This window comes from Capsella rubella, unplaced genomic scaffold (assembly GCF_000375325.1).
Source record: "Capsella rubella cultivar Monte Gargano unplaced genomic scaffold, Caprub1_0 scaffold_3, whole genome shotgun sequence".
Lineage (NCBI taxonomy): Eukaryota > Viridiplantae > Streptophyta > Magnoliopsida > Brassicales > Brassicaceae > Capsella > Capsella rubella.
In genome coordinates this window covers 2,939,162-2,966,714 of record NW_006238921.1, presented here as the reverse complement: position 1 = coordinate 2,966,714, position 27,553 = coordinate 2,939,162, and the positions used below count along the sequence as shown (strand labels likewise).

The window sequence follows — 27,553 nt, the reverse complement described above, 5'->3', positions numbered from 1 at the left end:
TTGTAATATTCCCACGACTATCCATTTTCTATATCTATTCTAGGAACTTTATGCAATACAGTAATTTCTCCAAAGCATTAGTTTAACATTTATCATGTTCGTATTTGAGTCAAAGAAAAAATATTAATTGAGAGCACTTTGTTCTAATTTGTTTAAATTTAAGTATTTCGCAGGTTTAGACAAGAAAAGATCAAAAGTACCCTCAAAGAGATGGAGTAAATTACGCAAAAGCCAGCCATAGACCCTTCTCGTAATACTCCCTCCCTGGGTTTTCTCAGGAGAGAGGGAGGACTCGACTCATCATTCATCATCATCTATCTAATTCTTTTTCTATCTACCTATATAAGCAATTACAGTGTGTTTAAGTCATGGCGGATTTAATATTTTTCTGGTTATAAAAAAACCATCTTTTTTTCTTGTAAGTTTCTCCCACTGGTATAATACAATCGATCGACGAGGCAAACAGACAAATCCTTTTTTTGACTTTGATTTTATTTCCGAGAATCTTTTTTCAGGAACCCGAGAATTCTATCCCCAAAAATATTTCAATGAAACTTGTAGAATAGGATATATATAATTCGTAATAAACAATCTCATTCATTTTCAATCGAAGAATCTCGATTTCGGAGCATCGAGATTCGTCGTTTCTTGGATTCTCCGCTTCAAAGTTCCTAATCTGTAAGTTGAATTCGGATTGTTTTTGTTTATCGCGATTTCTCCGCCTCCGAGATTTGGAAAAATGTCATCTTCTCCAACATTTTTATTTTTATTTTTCTTGTTTGGGTTTAGTTCAGCAACTGATGTTTGTTGGAATAGTTAAAAGCTGCATGCTCGATATCTGGTTGGAAAACTTGTAATCGGAACATTATTAATGGTTTCTCTATTGATTTGATTTTGCTTGTGGGTTTTTCGTTTTTTTTTTTTGTCTTCTCTAATTTTGGCTTGTTGGATTTGTTTCATCTGCAGGCTAGGCTGGAATTGAACTGTCTAGAAACTTTAGAGAGTTTCTAGTTTTTGTATATGATTAGGACAGTAAAAGTTTAAAGATTTTTCTCAATTGATTTTGATGAAATGAGTTTGGTTGGAAGAGTTGGGAGTTTGATTTCTCAAGGTGTTTACTCTGTTGCCACACCGTTTCATCCCTTTGGTGGTGCTATTGATGTCATTGTTGTTCAACAACAGGATGGTTCGTTCCGCAGCACCCCTTGGTATGTCAGGTTTGGTAAGTTCCAAGGTGTTCTCAAAGGCGCTGAGAAGTTTGTCAAGATTGCTGTTAATGGAACCGAAGCCGATTTCCACATGTATCTTGATAATTCTGGTGAAGCATATTTCATCAGGGAAGTTGATCCTGCAGCTAATGACGCCAACAGTTTGATTTCCGGGTCTGAGAATAACAATGGTACTGAAACTAAAGGCGTGGGTTTTCGACTTGAGCACAGTTTATCTGACACTGGTGTTGAGGAATTACGAGAGGGTTTCGACCCTTTGAATCGGCTTGAGAGGACCGAGTCTGATTGTAATAGGAGATTTTATGATTTTCAGGATGATCCGCCTTCTCCAACCTCTGAATATGGAAGTGCTCGGTTTGACAATCTAAATGTGGAAAATTATGGGGATTCTCAAGGCTCAGATTCTGAGGTGGTTTTGGTCAGTATTGATGGACATATACTAACGGCCCCTGTGTCAGCCGCAGAACAGGAGGCTGAGAATTTACGGTTAAATACTCCTCAGTTTCATTTGGCCCCTGGTGATGGAACTGATTTTTGTGAAGGTAATACTGAGTTTGCATCATCAGAGACTCCGTGGGATACTGAATATATCAGCAAAGTGGAGTCATCTGACACTACTAATATTGTATCTGAAAAAGTAGCTACTGCGAACGATGGTCGTAACGATTCAGATTCGTATTCTCGTGATAATTCTGAAAAAGATTCTCATGATGCTGAAAGAAAACTTCGTGGGAGCTATCTGGAGCAGTCAGAGCTGACTGAGACTGGTGAGATCTCGAAGTCGGAGGAAGAAGGTCCTACTTTTGAGGATCGGAATCTAAAAGAAGGTGAGTTTCCACTTGATACCATCGCAGAAAATGAAAGAAGTGAAGATGAAGTGACTATTGAAACAGTAGATACTCTTGTTGATAGTTTTGAATCTTCTACAACCCAAATAACAACCGAAGAAGTGAAAACAACCGAGGAATCCAGAATATCCGTTGATTCTAATGCTGATTCAGAATGTAGGGATGAACAGCCAAGAACATCTGAGGAGGCCATCTTGATTAACAGCCAGGAAGTCGGGATTATAGATTTGGAGGATCAGGCTTCTGAGAGAGTCTCTATAGATTCAACGAGGGAGGACGATGAGCAACTGACTCCATCTAAACCAACTGAGGAGGATAACGAGGACGGGAAGAGTGTAGTTTCAGTGGGTGCGACTTCTACTTTCGACGTAGGAAAACCTGATACAGATCAGAGTAAGGAACTTTAACTTTTGTTGGTCTGAACTATGACTAGTAGCTGCGTTTTGTTAACAGTGGTTTAACTTTACAGGATACGAGCTATCAATTTGCAAGGATGAGCTTCGTCAGGGTATGGGACTCAGCGCAGCTGCTGAAGTCTTTGATGCACATCGGATTTCAATGGAAGAGTATGTAAATTCTGCAACATCAATTCTTGAAAGTGAAAATCTGGTTGTTAGGATTAGAGAAACTTATATGCCGTGGACGAAAGCTGCTCGGATTGTGCTTGGGAAAGCCGTGTTTGATCTAGACTTAGATATCCAGCCTGATGATGTGATTTCTGTGGAGGAAAATAAATCGCCTATACCCAAGGATGATGAAACTACAATAACTCCTTCATCTGGAAGAAGATGGAGACTTTGGCCTATTCCTTTTAGAAGGGTTAAAACAATTGAGCATACGGGAAGTAACTCCTCAAGCGAAGAAGATCTGTTTGTTGATTCCGAACCTGGCTTACAGAACTCACCGGAAGCACAATCAACCACAGAGAGTCGCCATGACTCCCCACGTAGACAACTTGTGAGAACCAATGTCCCTACCAATGAACAGATCGCATCTCTGAATCTGAAAGATGGTCAGAATATAATAACTTTTAGTTTCTCAACAAGAGTTCTTGGAACACAACAGGTTTGTTGATGGTTACATTAGTTGAAAATCTGAAGGCACATCAGGGAAATCTCTTCTATCTTTAGTTTTAAAATACTTTGTGGTTGTTATTAGGTCGATGCACATATTTACCGGTGGAGATGGGACACCAAAATAGTGATTTCAGACGTCGATGGAACTATAACTAAGTACAGCTTGGATCCTTATTGCAACTTAAATGTTATAATATTAGATTTCAAGTATCGTGACTTACATGTGATGATCTGTGTGTTTTGCAGATCTGATGTGTTAGGTCAGTTCATGCCCTTCATTGGAAAGGACTGGACACAATCTGGTGTAGCCAAGCTTTTCTCTGCCATAAAGGTAATTGCTCATGGTTTAAGTCAATCTCGCTTCTCACAGTTAATGTTGGAAAAACATGAGATCCACTACTGCCATATGTAAGATACAGTTGGTTGAAGTGGTTGTTTCTTAAATTGATAATCAGTTTGTATCTCAAATTATTTTACCCTGTAAGTATGAATCTCACTTTATGCTTCACATTGTTTCGTTTTTTTTAGGAGAATGGATATCAGTTGCTCTTTTTGAGCGCTCGTGCCATCGTTCAGGCATATCTAACGAGAAATTTCTTAAATAATCTGAAGCAGGTAAGAGTGAGATCGTTTTACTTGTGAATTGACACGTCATTTATACCTAGTTCTCATAAGTAACAGAAGCTCAAGGAGCTGAAAGAATGATGTGTAATCCGTTATTATAATTCTCTCTGCTTCTTATGGAATCTTTATTTTTCACTGGCTTGCAGGACGGAAAAGCTCTGCCCACCGGTCCTGTAGTCATTTCACCAGATGGGCTGTTTCCAGCATTGTATCGCGAAGGTTAATCTTTCATGCCTTCTAGATTTCTTTGTGGCACTTCAGCGTTATTTAAATTCAATAGTAAAAATCTCTTATTTTTCCTCATATAACAGTTATAAGAAGAGCACCTCATGAATTCAAGATTGCATGTTTGGAGGTAAATATATTTCTCCTCTGGGAATAAGAGAACACAGTTAAAAACCAATGGCGGACTGTAGATTTGAACAACTTCTACAATTGTAATGTACAGGATATCAGGAAACTCTTCCCTGCAGATTACAACCCGTTCTACGCTGGATTTGGAAACAGAGATACCGATGAGCTGAGTTACAGAAAACTGGGAATCCCAAAGGGGAAGATATTCATAATCAACCCAAAGGTACTCACAATCTCTTAGAATTTTGATATGAATGATTGTTTCTGTGCGTGTACTGAGTGATAACTCTGTGTTTAAAAATGGATAGGGAGAAGTGGCAACAGGACATCGCATAGATGTCAAAAAGTCTTACACTTCACTTCATACTCTTGTCAACGACATGTTCCCTCCAACTTCACTTGTTGAGCAGGTAACTAGAGTTATAATCTTTTAGCAAATATAATGCACTGTAGATTCATCAATGGTTTTTTAAGTGTTTTCTTACACGTTCACAGGAAGATTATAACCCATGGAACTTCTGGAAACTACCAATAGAAGAGGTTGATTAAAGAAATCATGTTACAAATAGGAGAAACTTTCGGGGTCTCTAAAACCAGGTGCAGATGAGTCGACCATGGCGGCTCGGAATCTAAGCCTATTATATGACCTTGTGGACAGGAAAGAGCTGGAACTTGTAGACAAGAGAGAACGGGAACTTGTCTCTACACTGTAATGTCTCATGTAGGAGTTAATAGTTATTACAGTAGGGAAAGAATGCTATATAAGCTGCGACAATGTTCTGTACAAGACATAATTTTATATGTAATTTGGCTCTTGCTTACACAGAAAAGAAAAAAAAAAAGTTTAAAAATATTCATTATATTTGGACATAAATGATCAGATAGTCTATAATACATACCCAAAAGAAAAACAAAACCTTATTTAGTTGAGAATGATTCTCAAGGCAATTCCCAAATGCTTCTTGGACTTATCGTAGCTTATAGTATATGTCTGACTAAAAAGTTTACAATTTGATTGATTGGTTCAAATATGTAAACTATATATCCAAGTTCCAAATGCATGTGTCTGGATTTGGAAAAGCAAAGTAGTTAACTTTAAAAGACAATTTTTCAAGGACTTCAATCTTTCACTTTCACATACAATTAGCAGGCAACAATAACTTGTTAATTGATTGTCAGATCATTTTTCAAGAAATACGTGTTTTCCAATCTCCTTGTGTATAAAGTATAAGACATAGTTCCAATATAAAACACTACACGTACATAGATCAAGAAACCAAAAAAAGAAATAATGAATTAATGATCATTCATCATCGATCAGATAGCGTAAATTGGATTAACCTCCGACTCAGTCTCCGACGGATTCGCATGATGCCATGAACTCGTCCCAGTTCTAGCAAATTTCTTCTTCTCCTTCTTCCTTACTTTCCTCGTCCTCTTCGATTTCACAACATAATATGTCATTATACTCAAAATCCCGGTCATGGTCACAGTTCCTATGACCGTTACCACAACTGCCGCGTATCTGTTTCTCCGACCAACCACAATGTACGATGAGGAAATGAATGCCACAGTGGTGCAGACAGAGGCGAGCCACATCAGCTTATTGATTACTTCCACCACACGTCTCTCCGTTTTAGTCTCTCCTCTTACAAGCGTGATTTGCACGACAACTACTGCTAAGGAAGTAAAGAGCGCAATCGCGTTGAATATAAAGAATATCTTGAACGATGTTGCATGAACCATCACGGCCACACCGTGGTCGTCGTCCCCTCCGGGAACCGTGAAAATGGCTGCAAATGCAACCGTGGCGAAGAGGACAGCCACAACTGTGACTGAGTTTGTAGCATTGTTGATTCCAGCTCTGTGAAGTTTCCGCAGCTCCTTGGCAATCCCGTCGACGTTTTTGTTGGTTTTTCGGGTTTGTTCGAGCTGCGTGTGAACGTCTTTCTTGATCTCGGTCACTGTTTTCCGTAGCTCGTCTCTTGGCTGGTTTAATTCGTTGGCTTTTAGCGCACCACAACGCGATAATATCTCTTTGATCTCTGCAGTTTCCTCTGAATGAGTGAGTCCTTCAGCAATGTCGTATGCGGTTTTATGGTCTCGTGTTAGCGCATTCACGTTTGCATCCGGAAGTTGTAACAGCTCGTTCACAATCTGCGATTCAAGATAAAGGAATCAAGATTCAAAATTCGACAATCAAGAATCAAAAATAAATCATTTTACCTCTGCTCTCTTCTTCCGGGTAGCGATATGCAACACAGTGTTACCGAATTTATCAGGAAGCATAACGATAGCCGGATCAGCTCGAAGGAGCAACCTCACGACTTGTGAGCTAACTCCTTTCACAGCCATATGCAAAGACGTCTGGCCTTTCTTATCTGTTCGTCTAGCTAATTGCGGATCTTTATCGAGTAACGTTCTTACAATATCTACATGACCTTGACGCGCAGCAAGGTGAAGCGCATTTTTTCCATTGGATCTAGAAATCTCGAGCAAGCTTGAGTCTTTCGCAAGCAATTCGTTAACTACTTCAATATGCCCTCTCGTCGCAGCTGACACAAGTGGTGTTGCGTTTGATTGAGCTACTGTTTTACTTAACTGAGGCTCATGCTCAAGCAATAACTGGACAATAGCTGCATTGCATTAAAGTAGCAAGCTCCCGCGCAGTTAGAAATTAGAAAGATGCGGTATATCATTTGCTTCAAAAAGGTTTTGATTTACATAATAAAGACTTACCTCGATGGCCTTGGCTACAAGCAATGTGTAAAGCGTCAAATCCAGAAAGGTTCTTCTGCATAAGAGATTCTGTGGTCGTATAACGAAGCAACTCTTTGACAACATCAATGTTTCCTTTCTCTGCTGCTGTAAAAAGCGGCGTCTCTCCCAACTCATTCACCTCGTTTACCACAGCTGTCATTATTTGTGATACCTCGTCATCGAAATCAGCTCCGGTGATGGTACCAGTAATCTGAGAATCGATGTCACTGAGAATCTGCTTAACAGAAGCTAGATCTCCTCGTTGAGCAGCTAGATGAAGCTCGGTGTCGTTGTGGCGTCCGGTGACCTGTTTAACGTACTTCTTCTTACCCGTAGGATCAAACCGTTTCCCGGAATTGGAAAGCCCCAAGGACTTGCTAGAATTCGACACCATTAAAGCCTTACCCGAATTAGACAGAACCAGAGTCTTCCTTGGGGTTGGAGTTGGGGATAGGTCAGCTACAGTGCTCCCTGCAGGACTCACCGGCTCCGTCGCCAAACTCTGCTCCATATCCGGTTCCAGTTCCTTCTCTGCGAGAGTCAGATAAATGATATGAATACACATTTGTTTGTTTGTTCATCACGGAAACGACAAATCCATTTGCAAAAATACAAAAACCATCCCAAGATCCCATCTAATATCACACGTTCTCTAATGAACGCAGCGAATTAAGTCAGAAAATCTAAAAACAAGGAGAAGGAGAAATCGTTGTACCTTCTTCGATTCTGGATCCCATTATGAGAGAGAGGGAGAGAAATGAAAAAACAGAGAGAAGGTTTGTATTTCAAAGCGGGATCATGATGTTGTAAAATAAGAATTTGACCAACGACTCTCCGGTTGGAGAGAGATGAATAAGCGTTAAGAGCCGTCGGGTCACCGGTAACGTCAGTGTCACGAAAAGGGTTTGCGATCTGATAATCGTAGGAGAAGCAGCTTTAATCACCTCTCTGTTTTTGGGTGTAATTTGGGTTGTCTTTTCTCCTTCTTCTTCAGTTAAGGATGTCTGCCACGTCAGCATTTCATGCGAGCCGTTCCGATTTAAATTCATACATTATTGTTCGTTCAATCCGAAATACTTTTTCCTAGAAAATTATTGGTTAGTTAATGGGCTTCGTTTTTGGTTTTGATGAGTCTCAACTTGGTGTGTGTGTGTGTATTGGCCTGTTGGGCTTCACATAAAGCATAGTGTATCACTTTTTAGGTTTTTTTTTCTACTAAAAAATAATAGTAAAATACCTTTAGTTTTAGGATATTTCAAATTACCACAAAATATCAGTTTTGAACATTTCATTAACGTCGAATATATATTTATATATATTTCTATGATAAAGTAATGCAAGATGTTATAAAAACAAAAGAAAAATATTCCTTATGTTTCACAAAGAGGTCACTTTAACACAATGCACACATATTAAGAAAACATTAAATTATATATATACATATATATACATATATATGTTTTTATTTAATATGTGTTTAATAATTTAATTCATTTTAGATTAAGGATAAAATTATGAAATTTTGTGTTAAAAATACATTGAAAATTTAAAGTAACACATTTTGTAAAACAAAATTAAAATTTTAGAATGATATTTTTTGTGAAACATAGAGAGTAGTTTTTAAAGTGGTTGACAACATTTTATAACAATTTTTTTCTCTTTTTTTTTTTGTAGAAGAAGTTCATTTTTAAATAGTGAGCATTAAAACAAAACCACATCTAGAAAGAAATGAATCATATTACAAGTACACATATATAAAAATATAATTTAAAAGAATTTATGTATTGTGCGTAAATATCTAACAAATTTAAAGTTGTCGGATAAAAATATCCAAACATTTCCCTAAACGTTATATATTGGGAATATTTAATTAAATAAATTTTTCAAGAAAAACAAAAAAAGAATGCTACTGTCGGCAACAACAATTAAAAAAAAAGGATTATTCTGCCACAGTTGCAACAAAGCTTAATAAGCTTCTACCAAAAAAAAAACAAAGCTTAATAAGCTAACCATTCATTCATCAATGCCTTTCAGTTTCAGTTGAAACAGATGGAGGATCAATTACTATCTCCCAAAATTACGAAAAAAAAAAAAAAACTGAAACTGTCCCCAAATTAATATCGTTACTCTTAAATTATTTATATAAATATGGGAAACTTACACGGCCTTCACAGATCCCATCACGGCGCTTCTAGCTTTCCCGGCGAAACCCCCAACGCCCCTTTCCCACCTTACACATATCCTCCAGCTCCGTCGTCTTCATCGATGACGGTGGAACCTTATTGCCACGTAGACTCCAGCCTCCGCTCTCTCGCCGGAAAGGCCGAGGGCTTCGGCTGCGCCGCTGTTGGTGGTCTAAATGGTCCTATTTGCCGCGTCACTTCTTTAGCTGGTAAATTTTTAGCAGCCCCCTGGTTCATTTATAATCTAAGAATATTCCTCTGTTTCTTGGGCTTCATATGATGATCTTCCTGTTTTGGAACTTCTTTATTCATAATCTTTAGTAATAGTTTTTCATTTGTCTTTGTTGATTGATTCTGTAATTGTACTGAACTACAAATCTAGATTCTCTATTTTGCTTGCTACCAAATAATATATAAAGTTTGTGAATCCCACATAAGTGAGATAAAAGTAAATTAGTTTTGAAACTCAAAACCGCATAAAATTGCACATATTTTGTTTTTGAGATTCACAATTCTGGACACTTTTGTTTTGTGTGTTAATCATTCATATAAAACCAATCATATGTGTTTGCTAGACGAGGGTCCAGGATCGTTACGAGAGGCTTGTAGGAGGCCAGAACCGTTATGGATTGTGTTCGATGTGTCCGGAACGATCAATCTTTCTTCCTTTGTGAGCGTATCGTCGCACAAAACGGTGGACGGAAGAGGCCAAAGAGTGAAGATAACGGGAAAAGGGTTAAGGCTTAAAGAGTGTGAAAACGTTATAATCTGCAATCTTGAATTTGAAGGCGGTGTAGGTCCAGACGCAGACGCCATTCAGATCAAACCAAAGTCGCACAACATTTGGATTGATCGGTGTAGTCTCAAGAACTATTATGATGGTTTGATTGATATCACACGAGAAAGCACCGACATTACCGTCTCAAGGTAATTCAATTGTCTATTTAATCTTTTCTGCATCGTTGTTATAATGGTTGTGTAACGGTCTTATTCCTAGGATAACAGGGGAAGTTTTTTATAAAAACAAAAATATATATCCAAACATGAAAAATAAAAGAATAGTTTAGATATTTGTTGGAAACATCTATCTATCGATTGTGTTAAATGTACATATTACTGTATTAGTTTAGATATATGTCTCAATCTGTTGTGTTAAATGTTTTTTTACAAAATATATTTCAGATGCCATTTCATGAATCACAACAAGACGATGTTGATAGGAGCGGACACAAGTCACGTGACAGACCGATGCATAAGAGTTACGATACATCACTGTTTCTTCGACGGTACGCGTCAGCGACACCCTCGCGTTCGCTTCGCAAAAGTCCATCTCTTCAACAACTACACTCGTCACTGGTCCATTTACGCCGTTGGGGCCGGCGTCGAATCTCAGGTCCGTAACAGGAATTTAACCTAGATGAACATAATTATTTTACGATTATCCCATCATCTCAGTTCGTATATATGTTTTCTCATACATTTTTATGTTGTTTTGATAGATATATTCTCAGTGTAACATATATGAAGCTGCTGAGAAGAAGACCGTCTTTAAGTACATCACTGAGAAGGTAATCTAGTTTGTATTTTTTAATTAGGTTCTTAAGTTATTTTCTTCTTTTTTTTGGGAATAAGGTGCTAATCAGCGTTATATGTTTATTTTGGTTTTGGTGATTAGGCTGCGGATAAAGAGAAACCTGGAGCTGGGTTCGTAAGATCGGAAGGGGATTTGTTGTTGAACGGAGCCAAGTCTTGTCTTAGCCAGGACGGTGGAGATCGCCACGTATTCTCTCCGACCCAACACTATTCTGAATGGACCGTCGAAACTCCAAGCGAAAAACTCAAGAACTATCTCAAACATGGGACCGGCTGGCAGAACCTTCCCCTCCCTCTGGACTAACCTCCGACCACCCGATAGGTATCAATTTATATATATATATATATATGAGGCGGTGTAAAGACAAATAATTTGATACGATTTTCGAACTTTTATAATTCAAAGTTGATATATTATAGTTTCAAGTAATAAGAAAAAAGATTGCCTATATTTGTGAGCTTGTGTGGATTATCTTAATAAGATTCAGTCCCTCTAAAGAAGATTGAATCCTTCTTCCCTAGTTCAATCTCCCTTGGGAGGAATATTTTACGTCCATACGAATATTATCATCAAACCCCAATAAATTTCCTAAAAGTAAAGAATAACATATAAATTCATTTATGTAACAAATTAAATCAAATGTTCCTTGTGATGCAAACTTTTAAGGTTTTGCGAGTATATATTATTTGTCATCAGTCAATAAAACGTGTGGTTCTTCGACTCTGTCAAGTCGCCCTTACGTTGATTGTTTCTACAAAAGAATGTGTGGTATTCAGGTCTCTAAAAATCGTGTTAACACGACTTGACTTGGATTATTAGCTATAGTCTATACCTAATAATGGTCCTCACCCCACCACAAAGGACCAAAGATTCTAATATATGATGGTGAATTAATGCATTATCCGAATATGAAAATGATGGCGAATTCATCGTCGCATTTATTTTTTTAAATGACGATTTAATGGTAGTTACAATACCTCATACCGTGTTACTTGTATGTCGTAAAGCGTTACACTTTTAATCACATCAGTAAAGATGTTATTACATACGATAATATTAGGGAGAAAAAAAATGACAGGAAAAATTATTTTTTCCCCCTTCAAAATCTTCTGCATGACAAAGATCGTGTCTTTCGTCTGGGAGTTGGAGAAGTAGCTGTTCTAACAAGACATAAATCTGCAGTACAAACATATCGATTATCCAAAATACCCTTGCCGGAAAACAGCTCCGACAAGCGGTTTTCGATATCTTCAGGGGTATATCGGACATTCCACCCATCTTCTCTTCCTACCAATATCACTGCGTTTCTATGTGCGTTGTAAAAATCGCGGTATATCGGCAAGAGTTTTCTCCCGATCGAATATTTCATCTCGTCCAATAGTTTTGGATCCGGTACGACGCACTCGCTATGTGCCTCGCATGTGTTCTCGAAGCTCTCGATGAACTTTTCGAATTGCATCTTCGCTTCCTCCGGCGACATATCCAATGCCTCAGAAGTACTTATCGCCGGACACATCGACACCAATGGACCCCATGCTAGCCGTTCGTAGCTCTTAGCGAACTGCTTAACTTTCTCAAAATGTCTTGTGATCCAGTCGTCGCGGAGGAGCTGCTTCAGGTTCGTGGAGCTCGCTTTTGAGACCACGTGTTGGAGATTGTTGGCTAAGAAGAGATACTGCATGGAGAAGTCTTTATAAATCTCAGATTTGCCGTCGATTTTGCAAAGGAGAACAAGAATGAGCCACGCGAATCGTACTCTTAGCTCCGACGTTGGAGATTCATCGGATTCCGTGACATTGAAGTAAGATTTTGGAAGCAGTGATTTAGAAGAAGATGATGTTGATCCGTTGAGGATGTCCATGAGAGAACTACTGTATTCCGAGAGTCGAGAGATGTGGTCCATTGTGGAGATAGTCATTGGATGAACTCCTCCACCAGGAACCATCGTCTTCGACGAGTCTTTACGTATTTCAGATTCATACTCAACCAAATGCGAAAGGATCGACTCACTAAGACGGCTAAGTGAGATATGAGCTTGAGTTCGAACAGCCGAAATTGATGGAAACGAGAAAATAACTTCGATGGCAAGCAAGTTCTCTGTGATCACGCAATACATATCTAGTAACGGAAAAATCTTCTTCATATGTGGATTTTTCTTGTCTCTTACGGCAATTATTTCAGGGAATCCAAACAGAAGAAGAGCTCCTTCCTTAGAGATGTCTTTAAAACAAGACTCTTTAAGAGAAGCAGAGGACTCAAAAACTTCATCGCAAAGACTCTTTTCGCTAGTGAAGAGGGTCTTCATCGAGACCTTAACTGCCTCTATCCATCTCTTCATCTTCAACTCAACAACCTCATATGGCATCTTTTTCGCTTTGGAAGAACTGATTTTCTCAACTCCGAGACGGTAAAGGGATTCGTCAACTATAGATTTTCTGATGGATTTATAAGTACTGGCACACTCTTTTGCGTAACCAGCAGAGATCATGCACTCTGCAATGGACTTGAGCTCTTTCCTAGAGTTCTTTGACACCTCCTCAACTTCCATGATGGAATCTCCAGCCGAACGATACTCGTGCCAAGCATCTTCATCGTTGGACATGACAGAGGTAGGTGATCTAGTGGAGACAGATTCAGGATCCAAATGCGCACGATTCATTGTTAGAATTTGGAGAAACTCGTTTTGAAGCCGTTTCATAGCAATCTGCATCAGTTTTTGAGCTCTAAGGAGTGTCTCTGAATTCGGGTCCTCTCTAATCAATAAATCCATCGCGTTTTGTAATTCCTTAACGCGCTTCACGAACTTCTTCGCATCACGCTTGCTCTCATAAAACAGAGAATAAAATTTGTTCGGAGAAACATACTCGGTGTTCCATTTTTCGATGATCTCAGCAGCGTTATCGGTTGTTTTGTCGATCCCTGACAAATCGTAACTCTTGCTAGGTATCGAGAGAGAAGGCCTCTTCTTAGAAGAAGTTATCTTAGAGAAAAAACTAAAACCGCTCTTGCTTCTCATCTTTGATCTTATCTCTTGCATTATATTCTCAAATGTCGTTGCAGTAATTTTGAAGGAGAAAAAAACAATGGATGTCAAGGACAAAGTTACATTACATTAGTATCGGAAACGCCTCGCCTCCGATATGGATTCAAGAAGTAGTGGTGAAAGGGTTCCCCTTTTGAAGAACCTACCACTGAATCCAAACGCAGGGAGGCGTCGTTAGAACAGAAACTAAGATAATTATTTATCTGTTACGTAACAATAATTATCGATTTAGGTCCTTTGACTCATCATTGTGGTTACAAAACACGCGTAGAGAAATATGAGGAAGAATGTGCCGTTGGCCTTTGACTCATCCTCTCCTTACACGTGTCTTCGCCATGGATGGATCAGAGTTTCTACTTTCAAATAAAAATGATAAATAATATTGCGACTTTGTTATGGGATAAATTAAATAATCCCAATCCCCTGTATCATTAGACATTACAGACAAAGGTGTGACATACTTACTTTGATGTTCGAAGACGAAACCTTAATAAAGAACCGTGAACTGTAACAAAGAAAGAACAAAAAATATAGCTATCTCTACTTTATGTCGTTGTCCATAATTCATTATGGAATTAATAACGAAATTTGGTATTTTTTTTCTTTGCGTAACAATCACTGCCAAAAGAAGCATGAAAGATTTAGTAGTACTTGCCTTTACATTTAAGACGATTATTAACTCTTTTTTTTTTTTTTTTTTCTAATTTAGGATAGAGATGGCCGTGACCGACAAGAGGAAGGAGACGAGGAAGGTGAAGTTCCCGAACTACCCTTCTCTAAGAACAAATCAGACAGATAGTTTTCGATATCTTCAGGGGTAAATCGGACAACTGTGCTCAAGTTTCTCTTCCCGTTCCCTCCTCCACCGGCCGCTGCTCCCGCCAAGACGACAGAGCTTCTCGTGTTATAAAACTCGCGATATATCGGGACCAGCTTCCTCGCTATCGATTCTTTTATCTCGTCTCGTAGCTTTGGGTCAGCTACGACGCAGACACTGTGTCTACCATACGCGTTTTCGAAGCTCTCGTTGAATTTTCGAAACAGATCCTTCACTTCGTCCGGCGTCATCTCCACCGTACGATTCTCGGGTAAAGAAGACACCACAGGTCCCCACGCCAGGCGCTTGTAGCTACCGGCGAATTGCCTCATCTTAACGAAGTGCCTCTTGACCCAGTCCTCGCCGAGGAGTTGCTTCAGGTTCGAGGAACGTGCACGTGAGACCACGTGCTGGAGGTTGTTGGCTAGGAAGAGATACTGCACGGAGAAATCTTTGTAGTGGTTCGATTTGTGATCGATCTTGCAGAGGAGGACGAGGATGAGCCACGCGAATCTCAGCGCCAGCTCCGACGACGGCGAGTCGTCGCTTTCGGAGAGGTTGAAGTAAGATTCCGGTAGCAATGATCTGTCCGGCGGTGGAGATCCGGCGAGGATATCGACGAGTACGTTGCTGTAGTCAGCGAGGAGTGAGAGGTGATCCATGACGGAGATAGTGAGAGGATGTATTCCTCCGCCGGGAACCACCACTTTGGACGAGTCTTTCTGGATTCCGGATTCGAAATCCACCAGTAGTGATCGAATCGATTCGCTTAGAGAGACGAGAGACTTGAGAGCTAGAGATCTCACGACGGAGACCGAGTCGAATGAGAAGATTGATTCAATCGCTTGCCAGTTTCCGGCGATGGCGCTGTACATGTCAAGCAGCCGGAAAACCTTCTCCGGCGGGGAGTGTTTCTTGCTTGTTTTGGTAGCGATGCTCTCCGGGAATCCAAAGAGAAGAAGCGCACCGTCACGTGACACGTCGCTGAAGCAAGACTCTCTGAGTGCATCAGAGGATTCGAAGACGTGATCACACAGAATCTTCTCGCCTCTGAACAAAGTCTCCATGGAAACACTGAGAGCTTTTAACCAGCTTCTGATCTTCAACTCCATAACCTCCCATGACATTCTCTTCACCTTCCCGGTACTCGTCTTCTCAACTTCCAAACGATAAATCCCTTCGTCGATGATTGATTTACGAATGGTTTTGTATATGCTCAAACACTCCTTAGCGTAACCAGAACCGATCATGCACTCAGCGATTGCTCTTAACTCCGTCATGACGTTGCTAGAAACCTCCTCCAGCTCCACGATGATGTCAACGCTGCCGTTGTGTGAGTCTTCCACGTCTTCTGGGAAGTCTGAGTAGCTAGATCTCGCTGAGGTAAGTGAGGATCGAGTAGAGACAGATTCTGGATCAAGATAAGCACGGTTCATCGAAAGAATCTGGTAAAACTCCTTTTGTAACCTCTTCATAGCGATCTGCATGAGTTTATGAGCTCTCATGAGCCTCTCCGAGTTTGGATCCTCACTCACGAGTACATCCATCGTCTTCTGAAGATCCTTAACTCGTTCGATGAACATCATGGCTTCTGGTTTGTTCTCGTAGAACATAGAAGTAACTTTGGCGTAGGAGGAGCTCTCAGTGTTCCATCTCTCGATGATGTCGGCGGCAGACTCGATGACTCCATAGATGGCCGCAGATTCCAAACTCTGGCGAGGCGTTAACGTGAGAGGAGGCTGTTGGTCCGACGGCGTCACGGCCACGCAGCAGATGTTAATCATCGCTTTCCTAGTCATCGAGTCGTCGTGGAAATTTCTAGAGACTTCAGTTTGTGTTAAGTCTTTGTCGTTGATGAGAGAAAGATTCTGAAAATGGTTTTTGTAACGATTGCAAGTTGGTGATAAGAGTTATGATGAGAGGAGAAGATTTAGTCGTTGAAAGGGGTATTTATAGAAGAAACCAATACAAATCAAACAGCGTTGTAACGACGTCGTTACAATTATTATTTGTGTGGAGGAAAAAATGTTGTTATTGACCTTTTGACTTTTGTCGATTTTGTTTTACTTTGGGGATTTTATGATTTTGTTGAGTGTGACGTCAACTCTTTTTACCGTTTAGTAAATCCATTTATAAGTCTACGACTACGACTATATTTAGAAAGTAATTTTGAAATAAATCTAAGTGTTGACGATTAAACTTTTATTTATGTGAATTACCAAAGTCACTCTTAAACGTAAGCGTTTACAAACAACGAATGCATATATATATATATGATCTCATCTAAGTGGTAAGCTTCTTGACTCATGAGCTGTCCGTCGATTACAAAACCTAGAATCTTATTTCGTTACTTATTGTGGATGGTACAAATCTCAATATGTCTTGCGGAAAAATAGATTCTGAATTTGGAAAGTTAAATGATTAAAAAAAAAAAGAATAGGTCAATGGATCGCGTCATACATGTCGAAAAAAACTTATAGACGTTGACACCCCGACCGCAAATATTGTATAACGACTTGAGTAATTTTCTTACAACCAGGAAATTTTTATAATATCTGTATCTACCAAATACAAAATCTTCTTTCTTTTCTTATTAGGATTTGAAAGATATGCACACTTATTTTGTTGTCTTTCTTCATATTGAAAACGTATGTGAGGTTCCCAGTTTAACGTTTTCATTACCTAAAGAGCTATGTTCACAAATTATACTATTTTCAACAACAAAAATTATACTATTTGATAAAAATAAATCACATCATTACTTAAATTCAATCTCATCCATATACAACCTAGCTACCAGATCAGCTATAGTTGAATTACTTATTGTAAATAAATGATCATCATTGATACGTAAGATATATAGTTAGAAATTCAAACTCTTCGATATAATGATACAATGGACTAATAAAATCATATTTTTCAACCACGTGTTAACTAACTATGTATAGATAAACTTTTTTTTGTCAACAAATTTGTTATAGATAGATAGCTTATACAGCTAATAAGATATATAGCCTATCCATATTCATATGTGGATTCCAGTTTTACAAAATGGTTTTTAAAATAGTGTGATCAAAATCTTCTTCCTTGTTATCAAAGTCAAAATTCAACTTTCAATATTTGCAAGGCCTTAATAAAATCAAACAGTGATACATATGCTCTGATATATATATATATATACATATATATATATATATATATACGTTGTTTCTTCGAGACATATATATTCGTCAACCCAACAATATATAGCAGCCCTAATGTATTACTGTTTTTTATATTTACAAAGTCGATTGTGCTTTTACTACTAAGAGTAGAACGAAGCTATTTAGGCATTCAACATCACTACATTACTTATATAACATAGCTATTTTAATTTTCCAATATTGAAATAGCTAATGGATAGTAGTCGGCAGGAAACAAAAATGAAAATAAAGAGCGACCGAAATATCACTTATCGACTTGTCCCCGTTGGTTCTTTTTTTTTTTTTTTTTTTTTTTTTCATTTTGCCTTTTAGATTAATGAGTTTTATGAATCGTAGTTGAACTATCTCAATTTAGAATATAGCGACCATGATACGTTTACCATATTTAGTCGAGACTCAAGAGTAATCTAGAACCATATTTTTACTACGAAAAAAGATGATACGCAAAAAATGCGTCAAACCAAAATGTATTTTTGCTTCTTTGTTTGTCAAGGATTATGTATGTATAACGCGGAGGTTTGTGTATATAAATAATATTCCTACATACTGTACAAACCAAAAGATTCATGGTTAATTAGGTGTAAATTTGTGAAAAATTCATAACAGCTTACTTGGAAGATAAGCATTTAGAAACTTCCTCAAAAATGTAAATTTGTGATATAAACTCAAAAATGTAAAAAATGAGACCATTTCCTTATATATTCGGACCGGATCATATATATGAAAAACAACACAGTATGTCAATTTTATAGTATAGTCTAGTGGTTAAATTCATTTGTGGATTAATAAATTATAGTTTGATCATTGTTAACCATTTCTAAACGTCTTAAATTTCAAGAAGATTTGAATTTTTATATATGTCTGATTTATCTGAAAAAGAGATTCAAAATTAATTATTAAAAGAAGAAAAAATCGTCATTATCTTTGAATTTCTTTCGAGGGTTCAAATCAACTGACAAGGCAACGTAGATGAACCCCCTTTAGTCATGGATCCTTAATTTTTTTGGTTCATAATATTCACATGCATGAGTTCGATAACTTGATATAGACATCGTATTTGTTGGCTCAGTTTATTCCAAGGTTATGATTGGTGTTGCTGTGAAACAATTTACACATCGTATAGTTTTCCAAGTTTTTACGGTTGTTCTTTGATGACTTGTCCGGACGTACACGTAAACTCAGGCCAGTCCCGATCATGACTCACGACAAAGTACTCCCCTTTGAAAAAAATGGACAAAGCAATTAATAATTATTATTTTTTATTATAAAGTTTATATTCCAATTAAATGTTAAATTAGGCTCCAAGTCTTCAATAATTAACACATCATGCATTAAATAATCTAGCGATCCAAGTTTTAAATTAGCAATATAAGCATTAGTTCATATACAATGACTTTTGTATATATCCAGAGTAATCAAAAACATGTGAAATTTTTCATTTTTCTTGTTTTTGTTTTCTATGAATATTTATGGTACACTAATCATCATGAAGCAAATAAATATATAGATTCTATAAATATTTTGCTTGGAATGTAAACACTCCACGATATATAGTGGCATTGCTTTCAAAAAAACAAAATCAATATATGAAACAAAACCACATAATACAAGTTTTTGATAGGAACCACATAACATTACGAGTTAGCACCGCGTAAACTTTTTCTAATCCTTCCACCGACTACAATTCGTACTTAAAACAGAAACAATATTGATCAATGAAATAATTTTCTACTCCAAGAAAATTAAAAACGTATTCCGTATTAATGTAGCCAAACTATACTAATTTTGTCTTTTGAGTGGTACCATTCAGATATTTCTGCAAGAGATATTGGCATTTTCGTTACTTTTTTGTATACGTTTGGTAACTTTTTTTTTTTTTTTTTGTTTGTAAACCCACGTTTGGTAACTTTTTCCCCTGGGAAAAAAATTCTAATATGAATACCGAAACACGAAGAGTAACAGTAATATATGATAGACAATGAATAACAAACGAGGGACCGCATAGCGCAGTGGATTAGCGCGTTTGACTTCGGATCAAAAGGTCGTGGGTTCGACTCCCACTGTGGTCGTTTTGGATTTTTAACGTTTTTGTCATGTTTTGTCCCTTTTAAAAAAAAATTATTATTATTTTTGTGGGGGAGAAAAGGTCAACTGGCCAATTACAAACCGACGAAAACAGACGTTATTATCGTAAATGATGCATGGCATCATGGTTCCGACTTCCGACTTCACTGTGTGGGAAGTTCCATATTACGACATTCTAACAGATTCCTTTGTATTCTTTACACATTTGATATTTTGCTTGTGCTATCGTAAACAATGCATCATCATATTACTGTATTTTCTCTTGTTATATTTGCTTTTCCACAAACATTTTTACTAGGACATTTTTTCTAATTGATTACACAGTATTCGCACATTTGATATTACTCTCGAGGTTAAGATGGGAAAACTTAGAAAAACCAAAGTTCTCCAAAATATAATTCAACAGTATTGACAATTTACCGAGGATGTTTACATCCATTTCTTTGCCACTTCGAATTTAGCAATACTGTAGACAGTCGAACTAAAATCAAATTCAGAACAAAATTTCCAGTAAAACAAAACCACATATTGTTACCCTATTAACTCTTAAGTTCATGTCGTATTAAAGCTGAGATACTGAGATAGAGAGAGTTGTTTAATTTTTTATCTTCGAGTTCATCTAATTATAAAAAAACTTGGAAAAGATAAAAGCAAAGTATCAATAGGAACCAAAATCAAAGTATCTGAACCTGTTTGAGTTGATAACAAAAGTGAAGAACAAGAACAACAAGTTTCCATCAAAAACAAAAGCTGAAACAGTCTCTCTAGTAGCTAAATAAAATTAAACTCTGATAGCGTACTTCCTGATTGGGAAGTACATCTCTTTCTTCTTCTCACGCTCTGTCTTCAAAGAGGCCTGTTATGCCACGAAACAAGGTAGGAATATTAGAATTCGCAGTGACCAAAACACATTGAGAGTGGTGTTTGAATTTGATTAGAGGAAAATGGACAGACCTGGTGTTTAGTGAGGCGTCTGCGGATAGCACGGGTTTTCTTGGGACGAAGATCAAGAGGAAGCAACTTCTTGTTCTTGTATGCTTCTCTTAGAGCAGACTTCTGCTTCTGGGAGGACACTGTCAGAACCTGAGCTATGGATTTACGGACCACCTTGCTGCATATTACAAAACACAACTTACATGTTCAGATTCAAATCCAAACCAGGAAATGTAAAGACCAAAACAACATTCACATTCAAGACAAGACAATGGATTCACCAAACGCTTAGAGAGGATAAATAGACTGCATATAAGCTAACGTTTATAAACTCCGTTTTCTAATCTCCAAGGGCATAGCAAAGCTATTGTCAAATTCAAATAAGAGAATAGCTTACGAAGATTTTAATTTAGAATCTTAGACACTCTAAATCTAGAAATGATTACGCTAATATCGAAAACGTACATTTTGGAGAGCTTGTTTGGAGCACCACCGGTGACTTTGGCGACACGGAGGAGGGCGAGCTCAGCCTTAAGCTCCTTGAGCTGGTTTTGAAGATCGCTCTTCGACTTGTCCCTCAGTTCGTGAACCTTAATCCTCGCTAGAAAACATAAACAAATGGATGATTTAATCAGACGTAATCCTTCGTTGAAAACAAAACAGACAGAAGATATTCAGGGAATAGCCATCGCCGTACCCATCGTGAGCTTGTCCTGTGTTCAACTTTCTGCGCGGCTGCTTTCTCTTCTTTTGGCTCCGAGAATCAGAAACCCTAATTTCTGAGGGGAGGGGATTTTATATACGAAGCCTCTTTGTTTTATGAGAGAAACAAAAGCCCTCTTAGACTCCTAACTGGGTCGTGTCAAGCCCATATTTATTCATAGCATGACTTAAAGATGATACTAAATGGGCCTTAGCGCGCAATTTGTTGTTGGTCGTTTGTTTTTTTACTGTCTAACAATTTGATCGATGTAAAAACTACCTGAGGTTTTTTCATATTTCAGTGACTTATTAAACATCCATATTAGAGAACTGAACAAAACAGAGCATTCTTTACCATCCATGTTGTGTTCTGTCTTTGCCAAAAACCAAAAGCATCAAAAGAATTGGGGGATGTGATGAGTTCAAAAGTGAGAAGCCTAAAAGGATCTAAACGAACGAACGTGACCTTTTCGTATGCATCATTTGTCTTAGTTTCAATCACATCAGGGCAACGTATATGTACATAAGACTTTAAGTAAGTAAATGAAGCCTCCTCAAACACTCACAAGTCACATAAATTGTTTAAATCACCAATCTTTCTACAAATAAAAATACTCAGATCAGAAACACCACATATAAAAAGAGTGTTAAATAGTAATGTACTTTTTTCAGTCATCTCCTCGCTTCCCAAACAAGGAAGCCACAAAAAGCTTAGTAAAGGTGGATAAATAGCAGAAGACATTATCGTAATCTACGATGGCTCCCCATTCCTTGGTGTTAACCATAGTCTCTAGGTACGGACTATTCTCCGGAAGAATCCTACCAACTCGCTCGAACTGTTTCGCAGCTTCGTCTCCCTTCCCTATCAATGTATACACCAATCCTTGAAACAGATATATCTTGAAATCCTCCGGATCATCCTTCACTAGCTCTTCACAAATCCGAATCGCTTCAGCCGTGTTTCCTTCCATTACCTTAATCTGCGCGATCAACATTCTCAAACCGCGAATATCTTTCTTCTTATTATTATTATTCTTGCATCTTCGAATCGCGTATTTGATCCTCTTCTCTACCTCTAATAATTTGGGCTTAGATTCGTAAAACTCCATCACCAAGTAATGTAAAGCATCTACGCGAGTCGGATCACTCAAAAGAATCTCTTCGAAAGCTTGGATTGCTAATTCGCTTTTGCTGAAGTAGGAAAGGATCCGAGCCTTCATAACCGGCCATCTTTGTTCGTATGGCTCGATTTCGATCAGACGGTTCATAGTTTCTATCGTCTCCTCATATTTATCGGACTTGAATTTGATTTTCGCGAGAGATAGTAAAGCTTCCACATCGTTCGATTGTGTCTCGAGGTGCTTCTCGAGCGTCGCCTCTAACACGGTAGTAGCGGGAGTCGTCGCGGCTGGTTTGGAGATGAGGTAAGAGGATGCTGAGAACAGAGCCGCGGCTGCGGTGAGTGTGATGCAGGTAGTTTTGAGAAGCGATGGTTTGGGATTCGACGGAGTAGATGAGGATGAAGCTCGGATTACGACTGGTGTTGACTTTGCTTTGTCTCTGAATAAATGGGGAAACGAAAGATTTTGAGAAGCTTTTCTCTCGAGCTTGATCTGAAGGTTTAACTTTGGTACAGAGCATTGAAACTTCGCCGGAGACGCCATTTTTGCCTCTGATAAAAACACTCAAGAAATCAAACAAGTCAACCCTGAATTGGGAAAGACAAGAACAGAGCAATATCCAGTTCGTCGAAAAAGCGAGGTAACTATTAAAGGCTGCCGTAATTATAAAAAAGGCCAAGGCCCATTAGAGGAGCCCAATCATAATCGGTTCCTCTCGACGAATGTAATGAAGAAGCCACGTAAGCGATCTCTGGCGGTCAAAAAGTAACCAATCACGTTCGTATAGTACTTCTATATAAAGATTGACAATTGATATTTCGGATTCATTAACATTTGAAGAAAATCTTAAGAGTCATAAAAAATCAATCAATGGCACCACCGAAGGCAGAGAAGAAACCAGCGGAGAAGAAGATGGCGAAAGAAGGAGGGAGCGAGATGAAGAAGAAGAAGACGAAGAAGAGCACAGAGACGTACAAGATCTACCTTTTCAAAGTGTTGAAACAGGTTCATCCTGATATCGGGATCTCCGGAAAAGCCATGGGAATCATGAACAGTTTCATCAACGACATCTTCGAGAAACTCGCTACCGAGTCGTCGCGCTTGGCTAGGTATAACAAGAAACCCACGATCACTTCCCGGGAAATCCAAACCGCCGTTAGGCTCGTGTTGCCCGGTGAATTATCCAAGCACGCCGTCTCTGAGGGTACCAAAGCCGTCACTAAATTCACCAGTTCTTAGATACTCTTTTATTCTACTATCATTTTTGTATTATCCTCGTTTGGGAATTTCGGATCAATTTTGATATTTTATAATCACGGCAGTCTTCGATATTGATTTTACGTTATGATTCATGCTGAGATTAGGGCTTCTAAATCTTTTGGGTGTATCAAGTAAAAGTTGAAAACGGTTTTGTGAATATCTGATCGGGTTCTTCTTCTTTAGTTTTCCCGGGAAATAAACTGAAATTACTATATCTGGAGGTTCTCTTAAATGGGCCTAGCCCAACTAATCCTATTCTCAATTCAGTCCGAACCGGTAAAAACTGAAATTTCAAATTATACCGGATTAATAATAAACTAAACCGTAATCAAACTGTACCAAAACATCGTCACCATTGAGTCTTGGAAGTTCCAAATCTCTGAAATGACTCCTTGTATTCCGTAGGAATCTATCTCTCTTTCTACGGGGGTTTGACTTTCACTCTTCGTGGAGCTCATCCGCTCATCTTTCCCGGAGCTGTAGCCGGTGAGGTGTTGGAAGGATCACTCCTCCTCCATGGATTCTCGAGACGACGAGGAGGCGCCGCTGGTCTCTGGTGACGATCGTAAGGAAAGAACTGGAAAGAGCTACACAAGGGATGTTCATATCCTCAGCATCTCTTTTCTTTTAATCTTCCTCGCCTATGGTGCTGCTCAGAACCTCGAAACTACTGTTAATAAGGTACCCCCTCGATCTTACTTTTTTCCTCCAGTGTCGAAGTTGATTGGTTTATATTTGTATTCGGGGAAATCAGTAGCAAATAGTAGAGGTTATATGCAATTTTTGAATTTCTGATGATTGTGTAACTTACATTTATGCTCTGCTGGCTGGGATTTGGTTGCCATTTTGTATTGACGGATCTTGTGAGGAATATGAATTTTAGGAGCAGGACTCGTGAGGTTGTTGTCTTTAATTATGTTGAGACACAATATTGTCTGTTGTTCGAGGATCACACAGCTTAAATTGGTTTCTTTGCGTGTATGTTTGGTGGTTTTTGAGTTGTTTTGATTCTTTCAGGATTTGGGAACAATCTCTCTTGGGATATTGTATGTGTCCTTCATGTTTTGTTCCATGGTTGCTTCTTTGGTTGTCCGGTCAATGGGATCAAAGAATGCTCTGATTTTAGGAACTACAGGGTATTGGCTTTTTGTCGCTGCGAATCTCAAGCCATCATGGTATTCTCATCTGTTCTCTTGTCTTCATGACTAGCTTCTGCTTCTTTTGGCTATAGAATGTCTCTATGTATTTGAATCTTTTATTCATTCACTCACTTTCGACACTTTTTCTTGACAAATGGTGTTTGATTCTAGGTTTACTATGGTACCAGCCTCTTTATACCTTGGATTTGCTGCTTCAATAATATGGGTTGGCCAGGTGCAACTACATGTTCCAGTTCTCCAATGTTAATCATGCGGATATGTATTGGAATTCAAGACCTTAACTCAAATTTTTCTTGACTACATTAGGGAACATACCTTACATCAATTGCCAGAAGCCATGCTAAAGATCATGGTGTGCATGAAGGTTCGGTAATTGGTGTGTTCAATGGGGAGTTTTGGGCTATGTTTGCCTGCCACCAGGTGCATGCTTGTTTGATTATATTTTTTTAATGCCCCTTCTTTTTGCTTACCGCAGAATCTAGTATACTACCTTAAATTATTCCTCTTGACACTTTTCATGTTAATCTTTTCATAGCTGTTTGGGAATCTCATTACACTTGCATTGCTGAAAGATGGAAAGGTACAAACTTTTTCTACTGTTGACAGCAATCCAATAGCATGTATTAGAGTCTTAGTGATTGTCATGATGGCTTCCCTTTTTGGTTTCTACTTTTTAGTTTCTTTCATCGCGTCAACGATGCAATTATTCTAAGGCTGAAGTATTTAATAGCAGATCATGATACCACCTTCACAGTGACTATTTATATATTTCCCATTCTAGTTGGATTCCCCCACACCATTCTTTTCTTCTTGTTGACATGACTGTAGGAAGGAAGCACCAGTGGCACTACCTTATTGATGTTGGTGTTTCTCTTCAGTATGACATTAGGAACAATACTAATGTTCTTCATTCGGAAAATAGATGGAGAAGATGGAAAAGAAGATGTTGGTTCACCTGTGGGCTTAGTTGATTCCTTGGTTTCTCTTCCGAGAATGATAATCACTCCTTTGCTCGACATACGTATGCTACTGATTGTCCCACTACTTGCATATTCAGGATTGCAACAAGCATTTGTTTGGTATGTATCTAAATAAGCTGTATATACATTCCTCGTGTTTCCTTTTTGTCACAAGGATATGATTAAATAAAGTACTGTTAGGGCGTTCACCTAGGAGTCAGACTTCATTCAGTCTTTAGGATTTAATCTGCAGAACAAAATAATATCGTCCCCTAGATAACTTTCATAAAATTCCTTGTGGGCTTTCAGAATTAAATAGTTGTTTCCAACTTTTAAATAAGTTTTCATTTCTTGTCAGCTAAATCAGAAAAAGTTTGTTATTTTTTTTTGCATAAAAAAAAGAATGTACATTTTTCATTTTTCTTACAAGTTATGTCTTCTCTTCGATAGGGCTGAGTTTACAAAGGAGATTGTTACACCGGCGATTGGTGTCTCAGGTGTTGGTGGGGCAATGGCAGTCTACGGAGCTCTTGATGCAGTTGTACGTTTAAAGGAAATTTTTTCTTACTTGCGTGGGTTATATGATGTGAATTCTTATTTATTTTTCATGTTGTGAATCATTCTAGTGTTCAATGACTGCTGGACGGTTTACCTCTGGCTTGTCATCAATCACCTTCATAGTTTCTGGTGGAGCTCTTGCTCAAGCTTCTATATTTCTCTGGCTTCTTCTTGGGTACAGGTTCGTTACTCACACCACTAACAACTTCACAAATAGAGACATAGTTAGTCTATAACATTGTCTTCGTTAGGGGAAGAGTACTGGTTTCCTCATAGAACTTTCATTATAGGTAACTGGTATGTATATTGTGACATTGATCAAGCAACTTCGTTTTGGAATCATGCCGACTTCTTTGTCATATATGTGAAATTGTGCCAGAGTTAGGAATTGTGTGAAACTCACAACCGACAAGTGCTTTGAAGAAGCTAAACTATGGTGATATGATGATGTAGGCAAACAAGCGGAATACTTGGCACAGCTTACCCACTGATAATGGCGGCGATATTAGGAATTGGTGACGGAATATTAAACACTCAAATCAGTGCTCTTCTCGCACTACTCTTCAAACATGACACGGTAAATATCATTAGCAAGAGTCTCATTCACTGAATAAACATGATAAAAATTCCTCTAAACCCACTATCCTTTGTTTGTACTTGTGGGAAACAGGAAGGAGCGTTTGCGCAGCTAAAAGTATGGCAGAGCGCAGCGATAGCGATAGTGTTCTTCCTAAGCCCGTACATATCACTGCAAGCAATGGTCATAGTGATGCTCGTTATGGTCTGTTTCTCACTTGTCTCTTTCCTGTTTTTAGCTCTCAAGGTAGAAAAAGTATTCTCCCACGACGAATGACGCTTTGATCTGTTTACGTTTGGGGAGAAGACTAGTGTGAAAAGCTTAAAACATTATTCTCAATTCAATTGTAAAGAAAGAAAGAAAGAAATGGTATTGCATATTATAATGTATCCGATTGCATATTCAACTTTTTAACTCTTCTTCGCTTTCTTTATTTTTCGGTTTTAAATCTATCCGGTTCAGGATAT

The 27,553-nt window shown here is 38.3% G+C and overlaps 9 protein-coding genes and 1 non-coding gene across 11 annotated transcripts; 5 read left to right on the top strand and 5 right to left on the bottom strand.

Moving 5' to 3' along the window:
* The first annotated feature begins 217 nt into the window (after positions 1-217).
* LOC17893415 (phosphatidate phosphatase PAH1) lies at positions 218-4,984 on the top strand. 2 transcript variants are annotated; one of them, XM_006296899.2, is made up of 11 exons: positions 218-678; positions 967-2,470; positions 2,547-3,142; positions 3,236-3,309; positions 3,400-3,484; positions 3,682-3,768; positions 3,924-3,996; positions 4,089-4,132; positions 4,226-4,354; positions 4,440-4,541; positions 4,627-4,984. In XM_006296899.2, the coding sequence occupies exons 2-11, from the start codon at positions 1,072-1,074 to the stop codon at positions 4,678-4,680; spliced, it is 2,643 nt and encodes an 880-aa protein (XP_006296961.1). In that variant the 5' UTR covers positions 218-678; positions 967-1,071; the 3' UTR covers positions 4,681-4,984. The 2 variants fall into 2 exon arrangements, with proteins under 2 accessions (XP_006296961.1, XP_023641624.1); XM_023785856.1 differs by lacking the exon at positions 218-678 and having other exon boundaries at positions 767-2,470.
* Positions 4,985-5,374: 390 nt separating this feature from the next.
* LOC17891683 (ankyrin repeat-containing protein ITN1) lies at positions 5,375-7,628 on the bottom strand. The gene is made up of 4 exons (XM_006297187.2): positions 7,607-7,628; positions 6,871-7,422; positions 6,358-6,767; positions 5,375-6,288 (listed from the first exon to the last, which is right to left on the bottom strand). Exons 1-4 carry the CDS (start codon positions 7,626-7,628, stop codon positions 5,449-5,451), a joined length of 1,824 nt encoding a protein of 607 aa, XP_006297249.1. The 3' UTR covers positions 5,375-5,448.
* Positions 7,629-8,866: 1,238 nt separating this feature from the next.
* Positions 8,867-11,118, top strand: LOC17892646 (putative pectate lyase 21). The gene is made up of 5 exons (XM_006297911.2): positions 8,867-9,283; positions 9,650-10,001; positions 10,257-10,467; positions 10,574-10,642; positions 10,750-11,118. Exons 1-5 carry the CDS (start codon positions 9,040-9,042, stop codon positions 10,969-10,971), a joined length of 1,098 nt encoding a protein of 365 aa, XP_006297973.1. The 5' UTR covers positions 8,867-9,039; the 3' UTR covers positions 10,972-11,118.
* A 477-nt stretch (positions 11,119-11,595) lies between these two features.
* Positions 11,596-13,914, bottom strand: LOC111831611 (exocyst complex component EXO70H1). The gene has a single exon (XM_023786506.1). It carries the CDS (start codon positions 13,703-13,705, stop codon positions 11,768-11,770), a length of 1,938 nt encoding a protein of 645 aa, XP_023642274.1. The 5' UTR covers positions 13,706-13,914; the 3' UTR covers positions 11,596-11,767.
* Positions 13,915-14,116: 202 nt separating this feature from the next.
* On the bottom strand, positions 14,117-16,643 carry LOC17892698 (exocyst complex component EXO70H1). The gene has a single exon (XM_006297127.2). It carries the CDS (start codon positions 16,325-16,327, stop codon positions 14,417-14,419), a length of 1,911 nt encoding a protein of 636 aa, XP_006297189.1. The 5' UTR covers positions 16,328-16,643; the 3' UTR covers positions 14,117-14,416.
* A 3,083-nt stretch (positions 16,644-19,726) lies between these two features.
* TRNAR-UCG lies at positions 19,727-19,800 on the top strand. Its single transcript has one exon. It is a non-coding gene; the product is annotated as a tRNA-Arg (tRNA).
* Positions 19,801-20,455: 655 nt separating this feature from the next.
* On the bottom strand, positions 20,456-21,542 carry LOC17893583 (60S ribosomal protein L35-1). The gene is made up of 4 exons (XM_006298761.2): positions 21,447-21,542; positions 21,215-21,350; positions 20,771-20,927; positions 20,456-20,672 (listed from the first exon to the last, which is right to left on the bottom strand). The coding sequence occupies exons 1-4, from the start codon at positions 21,448-21,450 to the stop codon at positions 20,598-20,600; spliced, it is 372 nt and encodes a 123-aa protein (XP_006298823.1). The 5' UTR covers positions 21,451-21,542; the 3' UTR covers positions 20,456-20,597.
* A 487-nt stretch (positions 21,543-22,029) lies between these two features.
* Positions 22,030-23,144, bottom strand: LOC17892704 (protein SLOW GREEN 1, chloroplastic). The gene has a single exon (XM_006298050.2). The coding sequence runs from the start codon at positions 23,113-23,115 to the stop codon at positions 22,120-22,122; it is 996 nt and encodes a 331-aa protein (XP_006298112.1). The 5' UTR covers positions 23,116-23,144; the 3' UTR covers positions 22,030-22,119.
* A 272-nt stretch (positions 23,145-23,416) lies between these two features.
* LOC17892556 (histone H2B.8) lies at positions 23,417-23,930 on the top strand. The gene has a single exon (XM_006298769.2). The coding sequence runs from the start codon at positions 23,443-23,445 to the stop codon at positions 23,809-23,811; it is 369 nt and encodes a 122-aa protein (XP_006298831.2). The 5' UTR covers positions 23,417-23,442; the 3' UTR covers positions 23,812-23,930.
* A 274-nt stretch (positions 23,931-24,204) lies between these two features.
* On the top strand, positions 24,205-27,505 carry LOC17892789 (UNC93-like protein 3). The gene is made up of 10 exons (XM_006297649.2): positions 24,205-24,513; positions 24,850-25,007; positions 25,143-25,206; positions 25,299-25,412; positions 25,528-25,572; positions 25,821-26,071; positions 26,402-26,492; positions 26,578-26,690; positions 26,963-27,086; positions 27,180-27,505. The coding sequence occupies exons 1-10, from the start codon at positions 24,349-24,351 to the stop codon at positions 27,360-27,362; spliced, it is 1,308 nt and encodes a 435-aa protein (XP_006297711.1). The 5' UTR covers positions 24,205-24,348; the 3' UTR covers positions 27,363-27,505.
* Positions 27,506-27,553: the final 48 nt, after the last annotated feature.